Source organism: Erpetoichthys calabaricus, chromosome 8 (assembly GCF_900747795.2).
Source record: "Erpetoichthys calabaricus chromosome 8, fErpCal1.3, whole genome shotgun sequence".
NCBI classification, from domain to species: domain Eukaryota; kingdom Metazoa; phylum Chordata; class Cladistia; order Polypteriformes; family Polypteridae; genus Erpetoichthys; species Erpetoichthys calabaricus.
In genome coordinates, this window is record NC_041401.2 from 124,058,878 (window position 1) to 124,077,946 (window position 19,069).

The window sequence follows — 19,069 nt, forward strand, 5'->3', positions numbered from 1 at the left end:
AAGTACATTTACATTTAAGGAGTGTTTAATTGTCAGTACCAATTGATTGTGTGAAAGTATATATACAGGGGTTGGAAAAAGCAGGTTTACAGTTGCAAATACACAAAACAGCTTATTCTTGTATTATTTAATTATTGCATTATTTTTTATTATTATTGTATTTGTCCAATTTATTTCTCATCATCTTATTATTATTAAAAGGTGCTTGTGTGTAGCAAGTACACTAAAAGACTGTGTAAATAATGAAGGCTGGCAATTTGATCACTTATGAGCTTGTACTCAAGTACATTGTGACATTCTTTTGAGGTAATAAAGTTAATAAAGCTATCAAGTTAATAAAGACATTGTAATAATCACAATCTATCTTTTTCCACACAAACTGTAAATCTACTTTTGCCCAACCCTGCATATGTTTTTGTTTAGGGAAATGGTGAAATTTTATTAAAATAATCCTATTTCAGTAAAAAAAATAAACAATATTACAGCTTGCAATTACCATGTTTCCCCGAAAATAAGACCTAAATAAGAGCTGAAATATTACACATTTAATGTGCTCTGTGTGGCGATGCTGCTTGTCGCTGCTGTCAGGTCAGGAGGAAGCCCCAGAAGTGAGTAGCGATTTAACAGCTGGGTCGGTTTTAAGACAACATTTATGACGGTCTGCTTTAATGATAAAGTAAACCACGAGGTTAAAGTGGACATTTCGAGGTTAAAGCCGAAATTTCCACTTTAATCACAAAATAGACATTTTCATTATGTCCTTATTTTTTTCTCTGTGGCTCAAATATGCCACTGTACATTCTGATGGTATTGTAAAGGTGCAAAAAAAAAAAAAAGTGCAATTCAGGGTTTGAATGTGGAGAGTTATGACGATATTCCAGAAGATGATGACATGACTGTATTTGGATAAATATATATTGTTGTACATGAATAAATATAAGATATCCCCTGAAAATAAGCCCTTGTGCATCTTTTGGAGCAAAAATTAATATAAGACCCTGTCTTATTTTCGTGGAAACACAGTATGTATAAAGATATTTTTGTACATATTTTATTTGTATGTATTTTAAAAATGTATTTTAGTATTTTTATGATCGCTTAACAATAATCCTACCAGATTTCATTTTGTTAATAAAAAAAATGAACAGTCTATAGTTTACAAAAATATACTTTAATACATGACATAAAGCTTCCATGCATATGGTTAAGCAGGGGCTTAGTGTAAAACTTTTTTAAGAGATATTGGAGGGGGGTTGATCTTAACTGGAATTGGCATCAGCCTTAAAAAACCTGATCAGGGCTTCCCTAGATGGGGCACATTTTAAGTGTATAACCTGCAAAATACAGAGCTACTCCCACACATAACAGCAAAGTTTAAAATCTAAAAATACAAATGTATTATCTCCTGCTGAGATAACAACAATGCAAGATTTACAGTCAAAATATCCAGGAATATTCTACTGTTCTACTGTTATAAAGTACCTAACATGACAAAATTTTACTTCCCACATATAACTGTCTAAATTTTAATGTCATTGAGCCCCTCTCAAAAGGGCTTCCATCTCTTCATTAATAATAGTGCATAAGCGCCAAATGTTAACCAAAGAATTCATCAAAGTGAATCAATGCACAAACTACAAGGCCACTGTTTGGTAAAGTCATTTGAGCTGTACTCTTTACAACCACTTTGCTTTTGATATCGCTGATTTTTTTTTGGTAAAATTAATGTGCTGTACTGTCTTTACACCCATATTCCTTATTACATACCTATGTGTAGGGTTTTGCTGGTAGACTACATTTTTATCATAATGGATAAAATGATAGGTTTTCATTAATAACAACTACCACACAAACCTTCCTAGCATCAAAAACCCATCTTCTGTCTATACTTATCTTGCTTTTTGGTATTAAGTGTTATTGTGATCCATGCGATTACAATAAATTTCTGCTGCACTGCCAAATTTCAGAGAAAATTTGGAGGAAAAGATACCAGCCTTTGGAAAAGAAACTATATGCTGAGAATGTTTACACAACAAATCAGTAAAAAAAGGGACAGCATTCCAAAGAAATAAAATGGGGAGTGGGCTTCTTTACAGTGGGAAAACATAAGTCACATCACTGCTACCACAAATCACTGAAGAGAGAGTTGCTATAGAAATCAAGGGGTAATTTGTAGGAAGGTGAAGAAAGCTACCTTATTTGGGGGCACTGGAATAAACGCAGCTATTTATAGCCAGGCTCATCCATAAATGCAGGTCAGTGTGTGGGAAAAGCATGCCTTCCAAATAAGTTTTTAACACAGCTCAGTACACAGTTATTCCTGAGAAAATGAACACAGCTAATAATATACAGACTAATAGGCAAATAACCATTTTAATTTATATTAAGCTGCTTGTTTTTAAATTACAAGAAATACTGCAGTTTGAAACAGTCATGAATAACATCATTTAAAATAGTATATTTGTCTGTTTTAAAGGTGGTAGTGTTTTGTTTTGTTTTAACAAACTGTACTGATCCGCATGACAAAGTTAAATGAATTTAAACAGCCTTCAGCACTTCATCTGTAATGTACTTAGTTCAAGTGCATTAAGCTTAGGCCCATCCCACTATAAAAGCTTTTATCAAGATTTTGCTTACCTGTGGGTGTGTTGCTGCGAGGTGGAGAAGGCAAGGTCACATGTCTTCGCTTGTTTCGAGGTCTCAGAACTCTTATCAGAGCCTGTTTACAGGCAAAACTAACTGATGTGTCCTGAAGCACAAAGATCATATACATTAACAATTTTTTAGGGTTTTCCCATATTTTTGACATTACAAATTTAAATTGCTTTGCTCACTGGACATAGAAGCATCTGCATGTAAATCTTGGAAGCAGCGTTGATGCAGTCCAGCTCACATGTACAATAGCCATGAATGATGTCTACCAGGGCATTAACAGTGGCCTCAACATGGGTCAATCCTAGAGCATGACATAAGAGAAAGGTACTTAGTAAAATAAAAGAAAAAGTAAAAGTATAAGAGATATCTTGAGCTCTGACTTTACCTGGTAAGCAAGCGGGTGCCAAAAAGGCATTCTTGGGCTTCAAAGCATGTAGCTTCCAGAACTGAGTTATCAGTTGCATGATAAAATTACAGCCTTCATTCTCAGATGTCTTCTGTCCATCTTTAGCCTCTTCTGAATATTCTAAAAATAAATATATATATATATTTTTAAGTACAGTGTAGAATATGTAAAATGGGGTCATTGATGGAGATTTGAAATTATGTTTCTAAGAATCATGCCTGCTTCTGGAGGCAGTGGTATCTTGGACTCAGTAAAATGAACCAAGTTATTTGGCCTCATAATGGCAATGGAACGAGCTGTGATCACCAGCCTCTGGAACACCTCTGGATCAAGGTCCTTGCCATCTTTACTGCAACTATTCAGGCACTGGACTGCATTACTTAAAAGTGATTGATCCTGCAATGAAAAAGTACACACTGACAATGACTGACAAAAATACAGGCAGATAAAATACCTTTCTAAAAAGAAACAAAACAAAATCTATCACTGAAAGGAGAAAGAGATCACATTTTAGACTAAAATTATAAAGCCCGAATGTACCTTATGATTGTGATAGGCAGAGCGGCTGGTATGCAGGCTTGCAAGTAGACCCTTTGTTTGTTGCTGAACTCCAGGAGGAGTAGGAATAGAAAGAAGCAGTGTGGCTAACTCCAGGGCTGATGCCTTGTTCCTTTCCTGTTTTAAAAGGAGGCAAAAAAGAAAAAATTAAATATTTTAATTAGATTAGTATGAAAACACAAGGTCTTTCAGAATCAGTACAACAAACACAAATACTAATAAGTTTCCCTGGCATGGCTCTAACATAAATGGACCATCGCTGTGCAGATGATAAAAAATTATTGCAACACGGCTTTCTATGGCAGGAAAGGAAGATTTATGCTCAAAGAAAAGACGACAAAGCTGTTTTTGTTCCATGGAATTATGCAACTCCATCTTTATTTTAAAAAACAATAACTTATCAATATACATTTGAAAAAACACCTAAATATACAACAGGGAAAAAATATTAATTTTAACTCAAACTTTCTTCAAAAAAGTAATTTAGTTTTCAAATAACTGACATTAAAAACATATTCAAAAATTATAGTAAATATTGTTTTCTTTTTTTTGTAAACAAAGTCTTCACTTAATAAATCTGTTGATAAATGTAGTAACAAGATATTTATGTTTATTAATCATGACCTGGTAACAAGCCATGTTTTTTTGGTAGTGGTATGTCTGATGTAACTAAGATCGATACTGAGAAGTAGAGATTTAGATGGTTGCATGATTAGCCATCAAATATCACTGGAGAACACAATGAATATGACTCAACAGTTACCGGTTTCTTTTTTCATTACATAAAGAACATTAAAGAGGTACCTTTTCAACTGTTGGTCCTAAAGCAAAGCAGCTCTCAAGTGCCTCAAGGGCGCTCACCACTAGCCTGGAGAAAATACAAGATTTAAGAAAAAAAAAAAAAAAAAAAATGACCATTCACTTCTATACGTAATAAAGGATTTCCAAAATGCAACACTTGCCAGTCTTGTTCACAGAGAACTTCCAGGCATTTAATTATGATTTTGATGCTACCCAAAGGGTAAAAACATCTAAAAAGAAGGGCATAATCCTTAGTACATAACAAGAAAGAGACAACTCAAACACACACAGAATGCCCTTGATTTCCTACAGTAACCTAACTATAAATTAATGGACCTTTCACACACAAAAAGAGACTTCTTACTGGGGGGGAAAAAATACACACTCATGCAAAGATGCAATAAAAGAAGGGCTACTAACCGGTCCAGTGTCGACAAGGACTCAGTTTCAGAACTTTTTTTTTTTAATATATATATAGGGAGCAAAGAAAAAAGAAAAACAAATGAGGATTAAACAAGAAAAAAAAAACAGACTGAATGGATTTACAGAAATGTGGACATGAAATTGTGTGAGTGTAATTTAAATGATGAGTAAGCATTTATAAAACAATACTGAGGTACATTAGCTTGGAGAGATGAACAGGGAAAGGAAAAACTTGCTACAATAGAGTAAAAAAATGCAAATGCTCATATGTATGTGAGAATGCATGGTGGACGGCAGAAAGTAGACATAAAACAAGCTGCTTGATGATGAGTACTTTATAGATAGTAGAAAAGCACGATCCAAAGAATCTAAGCAAACAAAAAATGCACTTGCAGCAAGGTAAACAGGCATGCAGAGGTCCAAGAAGTTTACTACACCAACAGACTACACTTTCATAGAAATTATTTCATTAGTGTATGGTAAACCTGGTGCTCCCTGGCTTCAAAATGTTTATCTTCTGGATCTATCTAACTTGCACTGGAAACCGCATCACTATTCTCCTTTGTATTTCTTTCCAATTTACCTTTCCAGAATAGTCCCACTGGTTGCAGTTGGCACTGCAGGATCAGTGTCACAAGTGCCATTTCCTTGATTGAGATTTGGACTACAGACACTATTCACTGAAGTAGCTGCAAAGTCCTCTGGGGGCTCATCTGGCCATCCAAACTGCTCCTTAGTTTTGCCATATATTTTAACAGAGTCAAGCATGGTAACACCAGCAGGATCAACAGAAGCACCAACTAAGAAATCAGATTGACAGGAATTAATTTACACAACAGGAATAATACTTTAAACCCCAAAACCATGTAATTTTTCCCTACAATTAATCTTGGTTTAGAAATTAACATACTTTTATTGTTCTGTAAATATCCAAATAATTGCACATTAATTCTTGATCATTAATAACTTATCATCCAGAAGTTAAACTAATTAAGTGAAAGTCTTATGTTCATCAGATGGAAACCATTTCTCACTGAGTTGTGAAAAAGGCATTTATCATTTTATGACTACGTGGGTACTGAAAGGAATTTTCATGGTAGAACAAGAACAGGAAAAGCTGAAAAAAAAAAAAGCATTGACTAAGCTAGCCTAAAGTTACTCAACTACATCTTAATGATAAGTGATGACTGTAGGTTTTGCTGAAAGAAAAATAGCTTCCAAATGAGTCTGTCCTTTATTTTTAATGTACAAAAATATTAATTACAAAACGCATAAGGATTCAAAATTACTATGCAAGTTCTGCATATATAACACATTCAGAAAATCTATAATAGTTTAGGAATTTTAATGAAAAAACAATTAATTGATGTGGCAGCAGTAATATTGTGATATACTTGAGATTCCAGGTACTCCTGTTTTCCTCCTACAGCCCAAAGACAATCTTATGAGTTAAACTAACTGGTGATTTCTAGATTGTCCCAACAAAAGTGTAAGTGTGTGGATGTGCCTGGCAATGAACTGCCATCAAATCTGGGATTAGTTAATGCTTTCTATACAACACTGCTAGAAAAGACTCTGGCTTCCATACCATAAAACTGGTTTTAGTGGGTTCAATACTGTATGATTACATGTGAAGAGCTCACAGCCACAACTATAGATGCCAAAAATGAATCTGGAAGATGAGCAGTGCATTCACTGTTCTTCCAAACTGAACTTATTTCTTCTACATTGCCAACTTCGCCAAAGGTATATACTGTAGAAACTAACAAACCAATCATGACAAAAAAGGAAACAGCATCAATGCACTAATTAATATGCTCATTGTTAGACAATCATCAAATTGTGATTTCAAAGACCAATATGTATAAAAATATTACAAAAAGGATTATGGTTATAACACTAAGAAAGCTACTACTATACCACTCTAGGACAGACTACCCCTTACTTGCTCACTTCCTACAGATAAAACTGAAATATGAAAGTTGAAAACAGTTTTTACCTTACAAAATTTACAAAAGACTGTTAACTCATGTATCATAGACCAAATTATATTTTTACTGACTTTCTACATATTAAAAAAAAAAAATAGTATTTTATGATCTTGTTTAAGCTGTCATTGACAAATGTACTAGTACAATCCAAATATAACGTGTACTTTTGCATATCATTAAGCATTCCATTAATAGTGGAAAGCAGCTGTGGGAAGAAGGAGGGACTACTTTTCAAAGAGGATATTTTTGCCACAAACTACATCATATTGACCTTTTACTGTTAAATGGCACATAGTGGTCCCATGTCTTGGAAACTATTAATATATCAGTTTGAAGTCAGTCAAGAAGAAAAAGAGAATGGGTTAGAATGTAGTATTTGGCTACCTCAGAAGTTTGCTAAAGAAATCTTTGTTTTCTCTGGTTTGGTATATTCATATTAGCATTGTTTTTAAAAATAGTAAATTTAAACCAGACAGTCTAGCTATCTAAATAATTTAGCATTGTTCAAGAGAACATTTAAATACAGTGTAAAAGTATCTAGGCATTATTAAATGCCCCAAATAAAAACTGCTATAAGTACTCAAAAGACTAATAATTAAAACGAACGACTTAATGATAAAAAAATTTAAAAAACGGCATAAATTAAAATCATACTGAAGATGGTCAGCTTCTTGTCTGCCTGCAGTGCCTCTTCACGGGTAAACGGAAAATCAAACCAGCGTGAACGAGTCAGATTCATTTGCATGGTGCGGCCAAAGATTTCCAGATACGAAGGAGCTCTTTCAATGGCTTGAGTGCCGACCTGTACTCTCATTCCTGTCATCACCATTGAATTATTATTATTTACCACTTCTACTGTGAACCCACCAGGCTGAAAAACAAATTAAAAAAATTTAGCAAACTTTGAAGAAGCTGCTAAACAAGAATAAACTGAATTAGCTGTTTATAAGTCGATACAAGTATAATAATTCTTAAAAAATATGTACCACTCCTCCATACCTTGGTGCTGGCAACATACATTCCTGTAGAATTGAGACGGTGTTTTATCTGTTGGACATTGTAGACCTGCAGGAGGTCATTACCTCCAAATTCCACATCTGTCAACTGCTGGTTGTGCTCAAAAAAGTCAACTGGGAAGGTAACCTGGGTGGAAGTGCGGGCAGCTAAAAACAAGTTGAAAAGATGACAGAATGGCATTAAAAAAAAATTCCGAAATTATTCAAAGATAGACTTTGACCATGTAACACAGAGCTATAGTTAGACACTTGTTATCAAGACATAATATCCAAAAGTAAAACATCAAAGACATTTTTTAGTTAATGATTTAAATATATAAGAGCATGTACTGTATATTTACATTTAAGCAGTGTTTAATTGCCAATATCAATTAATTGATTGTGTGAGAATATATATATTTGGTGTGAGAGAAAAGGTGAAAACTTTTTTAATTGAGCACTTTTTCAGATAGGTTCATTAAAGAAAAAAACTAAACAATATGGCAGCTTATAATCATGAGAATCATTTTATTTTATGCCATGTGTACAGTCATGGCCAAACATTTTGAGAATGGCAAGTATTGGTTTAGATCTTTTTGTCAGATGTTTCTATGGTATACTGAGGTATAATTACAAGCATTTCATATGTTTCAAAGGCTTTTATGGACAATTACATTAAGTTTATGCAAAGAGTCAATATGAAATGCTTGTAATTATACCTCAGTATACTATAGAAACATCTGACAAAAAGATCTAAAAACACTGAAGCAGCAAACTTTGTGAAAACCAATACTTGTATCATTCTAAAAATGTTTTGCCATGACTTTATTGTGGATAAATATTTTATTAGTTGAAATATGTATTTTAAGGAAATTTACAGTATTTTAGTATTTTTATGGTTCCTGAACAGTAAGCCTACTAAATTTCATTTTGTTAATAAAAAAGTGAACAGTTAACACCTGTGGGTCTACAGCATAATTACCAAAACTATCAAAATTAACACATTAATATAGGACCATAAGGCTTCAATGCATCTGGTTACGGAGGAGGTTAGTGTGAAAAGTTTTCTTTATTTTAAAGGGAAAAAGAAAGGCAAAAAAGGGTATCAGAATTGTCTTATCAAGTAACATGAAACTGGTGATCGGCCTAAAAAAAAAAAAAAAAAAACCTAATCAAAACATCTCTAGTTGTTAGAGGTTTTAATAAAATACTGAATATACTGAATCATTTGCAAGGGCTGCCAAGCTTGGTTTCTTCAAAAATGTTTTTATTTATACCCTTCGTGATAACCAGATATTGGATATTTTTTCTCTTCTTTCGACACAGCAGAGAGTGCAGTCAAAATTTACATTGCAATCACCTATTCAATGGGAGGGCGAATCTCCTGCCTTATCAAGTTTCTGTTACCCCAACTGTTGATGCCCCTTGCCCCACCTTTCCATGCTGATTGGTCATTTGATTATATTTAGTTTTGGCACAATTTAAGCACAGTCTTTAATCGAAATGCAATACGTTTACTTTGGTTTTAGCCATCACATGCGATCTATGGACATGAATACACTTTTGTATTGCTTTTTAAACTGACGTGAAAACTGTGTGCCATCATGAAAAGTAATCATTCATTTAGTTGATGTTTTTAATTATGACACAATACATAATAATTTTTTATATAATCACTTTTTATTTACATATGCTTGTGTATGGATAAGCACGTGTGTTTACACAAAAACGCAACATGCAGGAAATAGAGTTTACTCTATTTACTTCAAGGATGCACTGTACTTCTGTGTTTAGTGGTCGTCTGCTAGCTAAAAGGATAGATATAAGTTATAAAATTAAATAAACTTTATTAATCCCAAGGAGGTACACACTCTAAGTTACACTATTGTCTTTTCTAGGCTCAGTACAAAATAATGACTGAGAAGGAGCCATTGTAAAAAGGGAAAAAAATTTATGAGAATGCTAAAACTGATAATCGCAGGGAGACATGCAATGCGACTCTGGTCGAACAACTGATCACCTGGACCCGCATTAGACTTGTTGTCTCAAACTATATTTCAAACTACAAAGCATTAGAAGATGGTATTAGAAGATGGTATGCACCTACAGAATTTCACTGACTATTTATGCCAATATTACATAGCACATTGCAGCATCTTAATAAAATAAGTAAACAGTGGTATTTCATGTACCTGTAGCTTTTGTATGGTGGAAATAAGCTAAAGGCGCACCTGTTTTAGATAGGTGATCTTGGGGCTGAAAAGGTTGTGACCACTGTTTTCAAGCACTGACCATTACATAAGCAATATATCTGAATGCATTACAATCATGTCATTCAATTTTATGTCTCCCTCTTTTTCATCCCATTGCAAATGGTGATTTTCACTGCAATATTCACAATACAATGTGCATCCAACAAAAACTGAAATAAAACAGGCAGGCTACATTACACAGTCTTTTAATAGTACATTTTCCCATGACAAATCTGTCATTTTATAATGGAAAAACCTATAAATATATGCTCTGCTTAAGTTAAAAAAAAAAAAAAAAAATTCCACAGAAAGATGTGCAGTTTTCAATTTCCTGAACATAAGGCAAACAAAGTATTGTTTCTGACACAATTGTCCAGATTTTCTAGCATATAATTTGCTAATATCAAAATCATCTATTTAACTTTTGGCAAAATTTAGCTAGACAAATGCTGCCTAAGTGGTTATGACTAATTATTTTATATTGTGTGGCAAAAAAAGCAACACTCAGAAAACACAACTCACCATTCATTATAAGACATGCAAACAGAGTTTCATTATTTGAATAGTGAATATTTAGTGGTTGACGTGTTATCATGTGCGCTTCTATAAATGTTTTCAAAAGCTTTTACTTGTGCTATACAATATGTTTATACCGGAAATGGATTGACTCAGCATTGAAAATTTTAAACCCTCCTTAAAGCTGAAATGATTTAGTTTAAACTTGAGGTGTGGATTAGGAGGCAAGGTTTTGATTGGTCTCTTAAAAACCATTCAAGTTACATTTACGAGGATCAACTAATAATATGATATCAATGCATTTATTTTCTTATATTCATTTACAACTTATATTATTATATTACAACTTATATTAATATTTTCCAACTTCAAAATATAATGGAAGACAGGAATTCCATAGAAAAAAAAATGTAAAAATGGATGAGTAAAAACTGATAATGTCAATAATTATTAGGTTTATTTAAACAATTTTAACCTGTAGCTGCTGCTTTGCGCTTGCGAACTGGCTTCATGATGCTGATAACACTACTTGGCTGCAAAGAGGGTTGCAACCAGAAGGATGTATTATCAACATTGGCCATGTAGATGCGGAGACTGCCATCTTCACACAAGAGGATCATTGTTGTTCTCTGTTGTTCATTGCTGGCAGTATGACGAATAGCAACCATGTCCTGAATCTATTAAATAGGAAAAAATAATAAAGAAATGTTCTGGCCATCACACTGTTCCAACAATTATATCATGTAAACAAAACTAAGTTCAAAAAAGTATTCAGAAATTGAATGGCAATTATCTGGGTATGCAAATGAGATCACACAAAAAAGTTTCAAATAGAAATAGGTCTGTTAAAAGGTTCCAAATGAAGCAGTATATATCCCGTTTATAGACCACAGTATCTCCAGCACCATATGGAAAACTAGGTCCAGAGATCTTGGGCATGGTACCTTGGCCTTTGCTGGAAGAGTCTTGATCTCTTGAATAAGGAATGTGTCAGGTTTCACCATCATCACTAAGGGCACTCCAGTAGTCTGTTGAACACAACAGACAAGTCCAGGATGGTTCATCACCTCTGACCATTGGCAGAGGGCAGGTGAGGTTTTACTGCCTCCATTTGAACTAAGAAGAAAAGAACACTTAAATGATCTGAACTAACAATTAACGATACTTTCATCATACTGATTACAAGGTTACCTTTTAACATTAATGGCAAAAAGGCTCTGCATCTCTAAAGTGTTTCTGTTCATAGTTGCTGCAAATGATTTGCCCTGGCTATAGCTGAAAAACAACATCTGCAAGACATGAGAGAAATACACAGACACACCACCTCCGGCCACCTGTCCATTGCTGTCCTGAAAGGAAAAAAGATGGAGGAAACAAGCTATAAAACTAGGTAAGCAGAGAAATATTAAGAGCTTTAAAATATGCTTTCCTCTGACACAAATTATATAAAATGGACAGAAAATAAAGTTAAGACAATGCATTATAAAGTTTAGAAATATTTAAAGAACACCACCCCACCTTCATAGCAGTCTCCAGACATGTTCCTTAGACTACTACTAACAAATTATGTATTTTTTATGTACCTTTAGATCCTCATGGTTGACTTCCAGAACATTGGTAACATAGAATGGACCATGCTGTGCACTGCTCGACTCTTCCATAATCTGAGTATAAATGTAACCAGCTGAAGACATGATAACAATGATGTTTCTTCCTTCTTCATTAAACAGAAAGGAAGCATCCCGAATTTTGGAACTTGGCAGCAAGAAATAGTACATAGGGCTTAGCGCATCCACTGACAGGTCATAAATCTGAGTAATGAAAAAGTATGAAATATCATGAGTGAATGGATGAAGGAAAAAAAAAAAAAAATCAGAAAAGAAATGGGCAAACAGTCTTACATTCTATTTTAGGCCACCTCACATAAACAATATGATAGAAAGGGAATACAATTTAACAAAATTAAAAAAAAACAACAGCAAATTGTACTACCTTCACAAAGTCTGCTGTTATAATGGCAAGCTCCGTTTGAGACCCAGGTAGCCATATAGCTTTGATGATGAAGTTGCCTGTAGCAAGCTGAGGATGAAGAACAAGGTGATCCGACACGGAGCCTGTGCTGCTGAAGGTCAGCACATGACAGTCCTGAAAGAAATTGACAAGGGATTCAAGTTAAGGTACCACAACAAACTATGACCACCATCATTAAAAAATGAGCTCATTTTTACACTGTCCTGATGCTTACCTTCAGTCCACAGACAGCCAAGTAATCTTCATTACAGGGATTTCCAGTTAAACTGAGCACAGTAAAAGGTACAGGTGCAGATGCTAGCCGTGTCAGTGTGAGTTTCCTCTTGCTGGAGTCTGCCTGTTTCAGCAAGGCTGATAACTGTAGTACTGTGATCTGTAATTGTATCAGGGAAAACAAAACAATGCCAAATAGCTAAAGTGGTTCTAATTATCAAATTTAAGCAATGCTTTGACATATCCATTGAAGAAAAGTGTTCACTGAATAATAATCATTTTAGATTTCTAACAAATTCTCCCATTTTAACTCAGTTTAAAACCTACTATGACACAAGATAAAAACATTTAATTTGAAAAGCTTGAATTATGAAAGATAATTTCACAAACACCCTACCTTGCCTTTCTCATGACTAACTGCCAAGTGTTGGCGCCTTCCGTGAGGAGAAGATAGGACACACATGGCGACTCGCCGCAAAACATGGGCACTGATAAGTTGCCGGATTGTTTGGCCCTGATCTCCACTGTAATTCATGCGCACATTCTCAAAGGCTCCCTCTTGTGAGCCAAGAGTGGGTACCTATCCGCAGAAGAGGTAAACAAGAAAATTAATTTCTCAGTTTTGGCCCATCCCAGTACTCTGTGACAGAGCATGCTGCCTACCATGAGTTGGTCAGTCATTTCCACGGTTTTCTCAATGGTGTGTAACTCATTTAGGGCTTGCTGGGCTCGGCTGCTGCTGCCAACAGCAGATGCCTGCTGGAAATTGGTCTGAATGGCATCCATGAGGAAGTTCAGCATCTCAAGCACCAAGGAAGCAGTACAAGAAGATGACTGAAAGGAACAGAAAAAAAATGACCAAAAAAAGGTAATATTATAGTTCCCCCGAATCAATCCACTGCAAAGTTACAATATGGAAAAATCTAGACTAAAACACAATAAAAATCAGAACCTTTCAAGCAGTAGTCTGGATTTATATGTACAGTAAACACTCATTATTTTCAAACTGCAAAAATCTTATACAAGTACAAAAACAGGCACATGACAAATGTGTATATAAAGTATGACATATGTAACATTCACAAGAAAAAGATCCAAATACAGAAATATTTAGTAAAAACAAATAATGAAAAATTAAAATTAATCACTTTTGATCGTGCGGATTTTTTTAACCACATTTTCCCCAATTACAACTCAAACTGTAAAGGAAAAGAGACTGAACATGTTAATCACAAAGAAAATAAGTAAAAGTTTTATATATTTGGACATATATACTGTATTTATATATATTATATATTTATGTTTAAAGTAGTTAAATCGTTTGAAGCAACAACCTCACTTTTAGTGAAAAATGTTACATTTTCTTTAATTACTTAACCAATGTAAAATACACAAATGTCTGAAAATGTATAAACATATACATGATCATTTTGAACCATATGATACTATTCAAAACAATGAATTTTATGCATTGGTTAAATCAGTTTTTTGTTTTTTTTTGCCATTTGCAAAACAGTATGTAGTCTGGCTTGTAAATCTTGTTTTCATAACTGGAAAATGATGTTCAACTAGCCTAACTGGCAAGCAAGAGGGACAGCCAGTATTTGATGTTGTGCTGTAAAGAAAACAAATGCCTAAACTGAGCCAGCCTCAATGTATTTCATAAGAGTTTGCTACCATCAAATGTAGTTGACTTTTAGAAACAGCTTCAGCCTTCCACCCCTAGATGTCAACTTGTGTGAATATACAGCTTAAAGTACAGTAGATAAAATACAGACTGTGTTCTAGATATATTATGACAAGTAGCTACTTTTTCAGTGGATGTCATTCACTAGCTTCTTGGCCAAATGACTGCTTTTCTTATTTCGTTCTGATGCAAACCACAGTGAATTTAGATGATCTAAAAAGCCACTGCAAACAGCCTACTCCTGAACAGAGATTCAGCATTTTACTTAAGGATATTACAGCCCATAAAACCAAATGTGTTATGGGTCAATGGTATAAATGACCAATTACTGGCACAACTTCATTTAGTACTTTGTGCAGTACTCCTCTGCCAGGGTAAAAGCTCTGAGCCTTCTCCTATAATGCTTAATGAAGCTGGACAAAAACATGGCAAGGAATCTGAGACCTTCATACAAAATCTGTATAGATCATTCAGATGTTGAGGTCAGCTTTCAGCTCATCTCATGGGTTTCCAATAGGTTTACGGTCAGCTGACCTAGATCACCAAGGTTAAACCTTTTATTTTGTGTTTTGTGCCACTGATTTGTTTGTGTTTATTCTGAAGCGCACTCTGGATCATTGTCCTAAGCTTTCTAGCTATAAAGCCCTATTTTTGTCTTATCTGATCATAGAACCCAGTCCCAATAAAAGTTCCAGCTTACAAATGGCAAACTTAAGAGTTTGTTTGATGATGCCAGAGGCTTTTCTGGAAACCCTACCAAAAATCCTGTGGCTACATAGGCGGTGTCCGATCAAATTTTTTTCACCCCAATTTTCTGACCCCAAGTTCCAACTAATGTTTGCAATTCTGTAACTGTGACCCTCAAAATATTTCTGACCACTCAAACCATCCTCCTCGCAGTGTGTGGGGCGAGTATAGAAACAGGTCCTCTTCAAGGCTGATTCTTAATATTTCCAGTTGCTTTACAACCCTAAACCTTTTAGAAATTTCCCTAACATGGTATTATATCAGCTCTAAGACCATCACGTTGAGTACAGGGGCCCCACAAGGGTGTGTGCTCAGCCCATTGCTCTTTACCCTGCAGACCCACGACTGTGTACCAATCTACAGTTCCAATCACATTGTCAAGTTTGTGGATAATACAACCGTGGTCGGCCTCATCACCAACAATGACGGAGCCAACTACAGGAACGAAGTGAGCCAACTGGTCCAGTGGTGTAAAGACAACAATCTCTTCCTGAATGTGGGAAAGACCAAAGAGATTGTGGTCGATTTCAGGAGAGGTCATTCACAACACCCCCAACTGACCATCAACGGTGCAGCTGTGGAAACGGTGAGTAGCACCAAGTTCCTGGGGACGTACACCTCCGAGGACATCTCCTGGTTAGATTACACCACATCACTGGCCAAGAAAGCTCATACCCGCCTCTACTTTCTACACAAACTAAGGAGAGCACAAGTTGCACCCCAAACCACAATGTGCTCTTTCTACCAGGACACAATCGAGAGCATCCTCACCAGCTGCATCTCTGTGTGGTATGAAGGCTACACTGCCTACTGTAGGAAGTCCCTGCAACACATAGTGGATGCGGCCAGTAAGATCATTGGTGCCCCACTGCCCTCCCTCAAGGGCATTGCTGATGACTCCTCCCACCCCTTACACTCCCTTCTTAGCCTTCTGCTCTCAGGGAAAAGGTACAGGAGCCTCTGGGCCCACTCCAGAAGACTGTAACAGCTTCATCCACCAAGCTGTCAGGATGCTGAACTCTGTTCACTACCTTTCCCACTTGCCCCTGGACAGTAACCAGAGTCATTATCTACCAAGTACCCTAACTCAGCTGGTATTATATAAAGACTCAATATTACGTCTGCTGCTGTCTGTCTTTTTGTACATGTCATAAGCTACTCTATAATGCACCTTCTCATTTTTTACTGAAATTGGACTTTTGACCTACTAACTATTGCACATTGTACACAGGTCTGCTTTACAAGTTCTAATGTTATTTATCTTATATGTTATACTTTTTTTTTCTTTTTTATACTATATTTTATTGTACTACGAAGATGAGACAGTATTTTGATTCTCCTGTATGTTCTGAACATAGTGAATTGACAATAAAAGGCTATTTGATTGATCGATTGATTATCCCCCCAACAAAAACTGCAAATATCCTATAGTACTCTGAGAAAAATTACCTGATACAACTGATTTATTTGATTTTAGGCATTTAACTGTATTTTGCTCAGTAGTCTAAAAACTGCAGTCTTATTAAAATTCTGTGTAGCCAAAACACTTCACAAAAATTTGGGTGCTACTGGAATCTTTGTAGAATTTCTTGCCAGATCATACTCTGAGTGGATTAATGATGAAAGAAACGCTTACATTTGATTTTGAATTTTCTAACTGTTCTTATCCATATCAAGTTCACTTTTTTATCTGTTGCTCTCATGTGCTCATAAGCCCTAGATTAACACTAGAGTTATTTATACTCATTAAATATTTCGCTTTTCATCTGCTTGGTTGTCCACTGAAGGTTTTTACATTTTTATTACTTTCAAGTTGTGAGATGAAATTGATTTATACTTTTAAATCCACTTTACAGTTTCTCAACAAACTCTAAATTTAAAAGTCTGTATGAGTTGATTGCTCTGAAATGACCCAATGTCTCAAAATTTTAATTTACAAAATTAATGCTAAAAGTTGTATGTTGACAATTTTCTAGATTTGGGAGTTTTTTTTCTCGTCTATTTAATATTGATTGAATAAAGTACAATCATTCAGACATCCAATGAAATTAACTATAATCTAATGTGACATTAAGTTTAATATCTCTAAACCCTACAGCTTTTTATAAAGCCCCGAATTTCCCCACTAAGATGATATGGTTCATCTCCCATTTTAGACACTCATTTAAATTCTTTTATGCGAAATAGACGGCTCTCCATAAAGTTTTTGTAATTCATGCTTTTTATTCATGCTTACTCTATACTTTTACATGTTATGCTGTCGGGGGATGGATTTGGGGGGATTTGAGGATAAGATGCAGAGCCTGCAAAAGAATTGTTACAAGGGTTTAGAGGTAAAACTTTAAGACATTGTGTGCCAGGTTCGAAATCACTTTAGAAAATGAGTCCGTTAGATATGTTCTTCTTTAGAACCATCAGCAAAACAAACTTGCAAGAATAACAAATGTGATTGAACAGAGTGTTTAATTCTAGAAGCCACGCAATGAGCTAAGAACTCTGGGGGGAAAAATTAGGGAAATGAAAAGCAAACATTATGAACATCATAAAACTCTTTTTTGCTTAAGGCCAGACAGACTAATGGTGTGCATATGTTTGTAAGAAGATGTGAAATGTGGGGCTAATGGGAACTTTGTTTTAAGCTGATTATAACATACAAGTTAAAAAAAAACATCATTATATTGACAGGTACAAAAACCAAGGGTACACACCAATGCAGCTACCTGGCCCCATGCATTTGAGAAGTGCTTCTATGTGCTATGATATCTGTCATTTTGACCATTGTATTACTATATGTTATAAAAGCAGAAAACAGCTTTTAGATGAGCATTGTGGACAATGTAAATACTAAGTGTTAAAATGCCACGTGCTATATTTTTGGTATTCCATTTCTAATTAAGACAGTAATTTTAACTTCCTTTAATCACTTGTTTACACAAGCAGTTAGAAGGTGGATAGTATGCAGCATCATCTGTGCTCTTACTGGTGTTAGGCAGATTCATTGATTGAAGTGTTTTGTGGAAAATATTGTTTAATTCGGAAACATATCGTTCAATTCAATTCTTTTAACTTTCCATCAACTCCGACTCTAAAGCTATTACTGAACAACAGAAAGCACAATACTAATACTACAATGAATCATTCATTTTTACCACTAGTCCATTGTTATCTTTGAATGGCAATATATAATCTGATTTTACAGAAAGTTTTTATTTGCAACAAGATTTGTTTATTTTTAACATATTCAATGTGCTCTCTGCACTCGCAACATACCTTTTTGTTTAATTTGTGTCTCTGTAGGAGACTTTTTGGCTGCAGACAGTTTATTGTAATAAGAAGCTTGTTCTGTTTCAGATCAGGTTAACAAACGCACCATTGCTTTATGCTGTTCAAATTCACTGCCCCTATTTTGAGCACAATCTTCATGAGGCATTGGCTTAGTTTAGAAATGCTTCACTCACTGAGCGATTGAATTTTGCTTGAAAGTAGGCGGGGAAAAATTAGCTCATGGATGTCTAGAGACATTCGGAGTCAGACAGACTAATGAAACACAGTGTTTGGTATGAGAGAGATAATGTAAGCAATTCTAAAGACAACAAAACATTATGCTGTCAGAGGACAAAGGTACAGTGTCACCTAAAATGCACCCACCCGAAGAGGACAAAGAACACTTTAGCTGGATTAAGAAGAATGAACCCTTGAAATTACTGAAGCATCCATCTATCTGTTATATTAAAGTAAACCATGCTGTATGGACATAGATTTGAATCAATCAGATTGTATATTTCCTTCAACTT

At 35.0% G+C, this 19,069-nt stretch overlaps 1 protein-coding gene across 1 annotated transcript in view; it reads right to left on the reverse strand.

Moving 5' to 3' along the window:
• The window catches only part of ubr4 (ubiquitin protein ligase E3 component n-recognin 4), a 188,233-nt gene that overhangs the window by 101,431 nt on the left and 67,733 nt on the right, over positions 1 to 19,069 (reverse strand). The window contains 17 exon segments of the mRNA XM_028807429.2: positions 2,638 to 2,749; positions 2,835 to 2,956; positions 3,041 to 3,181; positions 3,280 to 3,457; positions 3,602 to 3,736; positions 4,424 to 4,487; positions 5,427 to 5,643; positions 7,489 to 7,705; positions 7,834 to 7,997; positions 11,073 to 11,274; positions 11,542 to 11,713; positions 11,789 to 11,946; positions 12,181 to 12,408; positions 12,590 to 12,742; positions 12,843 to 13,001; positions 13,239 to 13,421; positions 13,505 to 13,675. Of these exon segments, the coding sequence (XP_028663262.2) occupies positions 2,638 to 2,749; positions 2,835 to 2,956; positions 3,041 to 3,181; positions 3,280 to 3,457; positions 3,602 to 3,736; positions 4,424 to 4,487; positions 5,427 to 5,643; positions 7,489 to 7,705; positions 7,834 to 7,997; positions 11,073 to 11,274; positions 11,542 to 11,713; positions 11,789 to 11,946; positions 12,181 to 12,408; positions 12,590 to 12,742; positions 12,843 to 13,001; positions 13,239 to 13,421; positions 13,505 to 13,675 (2,776 nt within the window).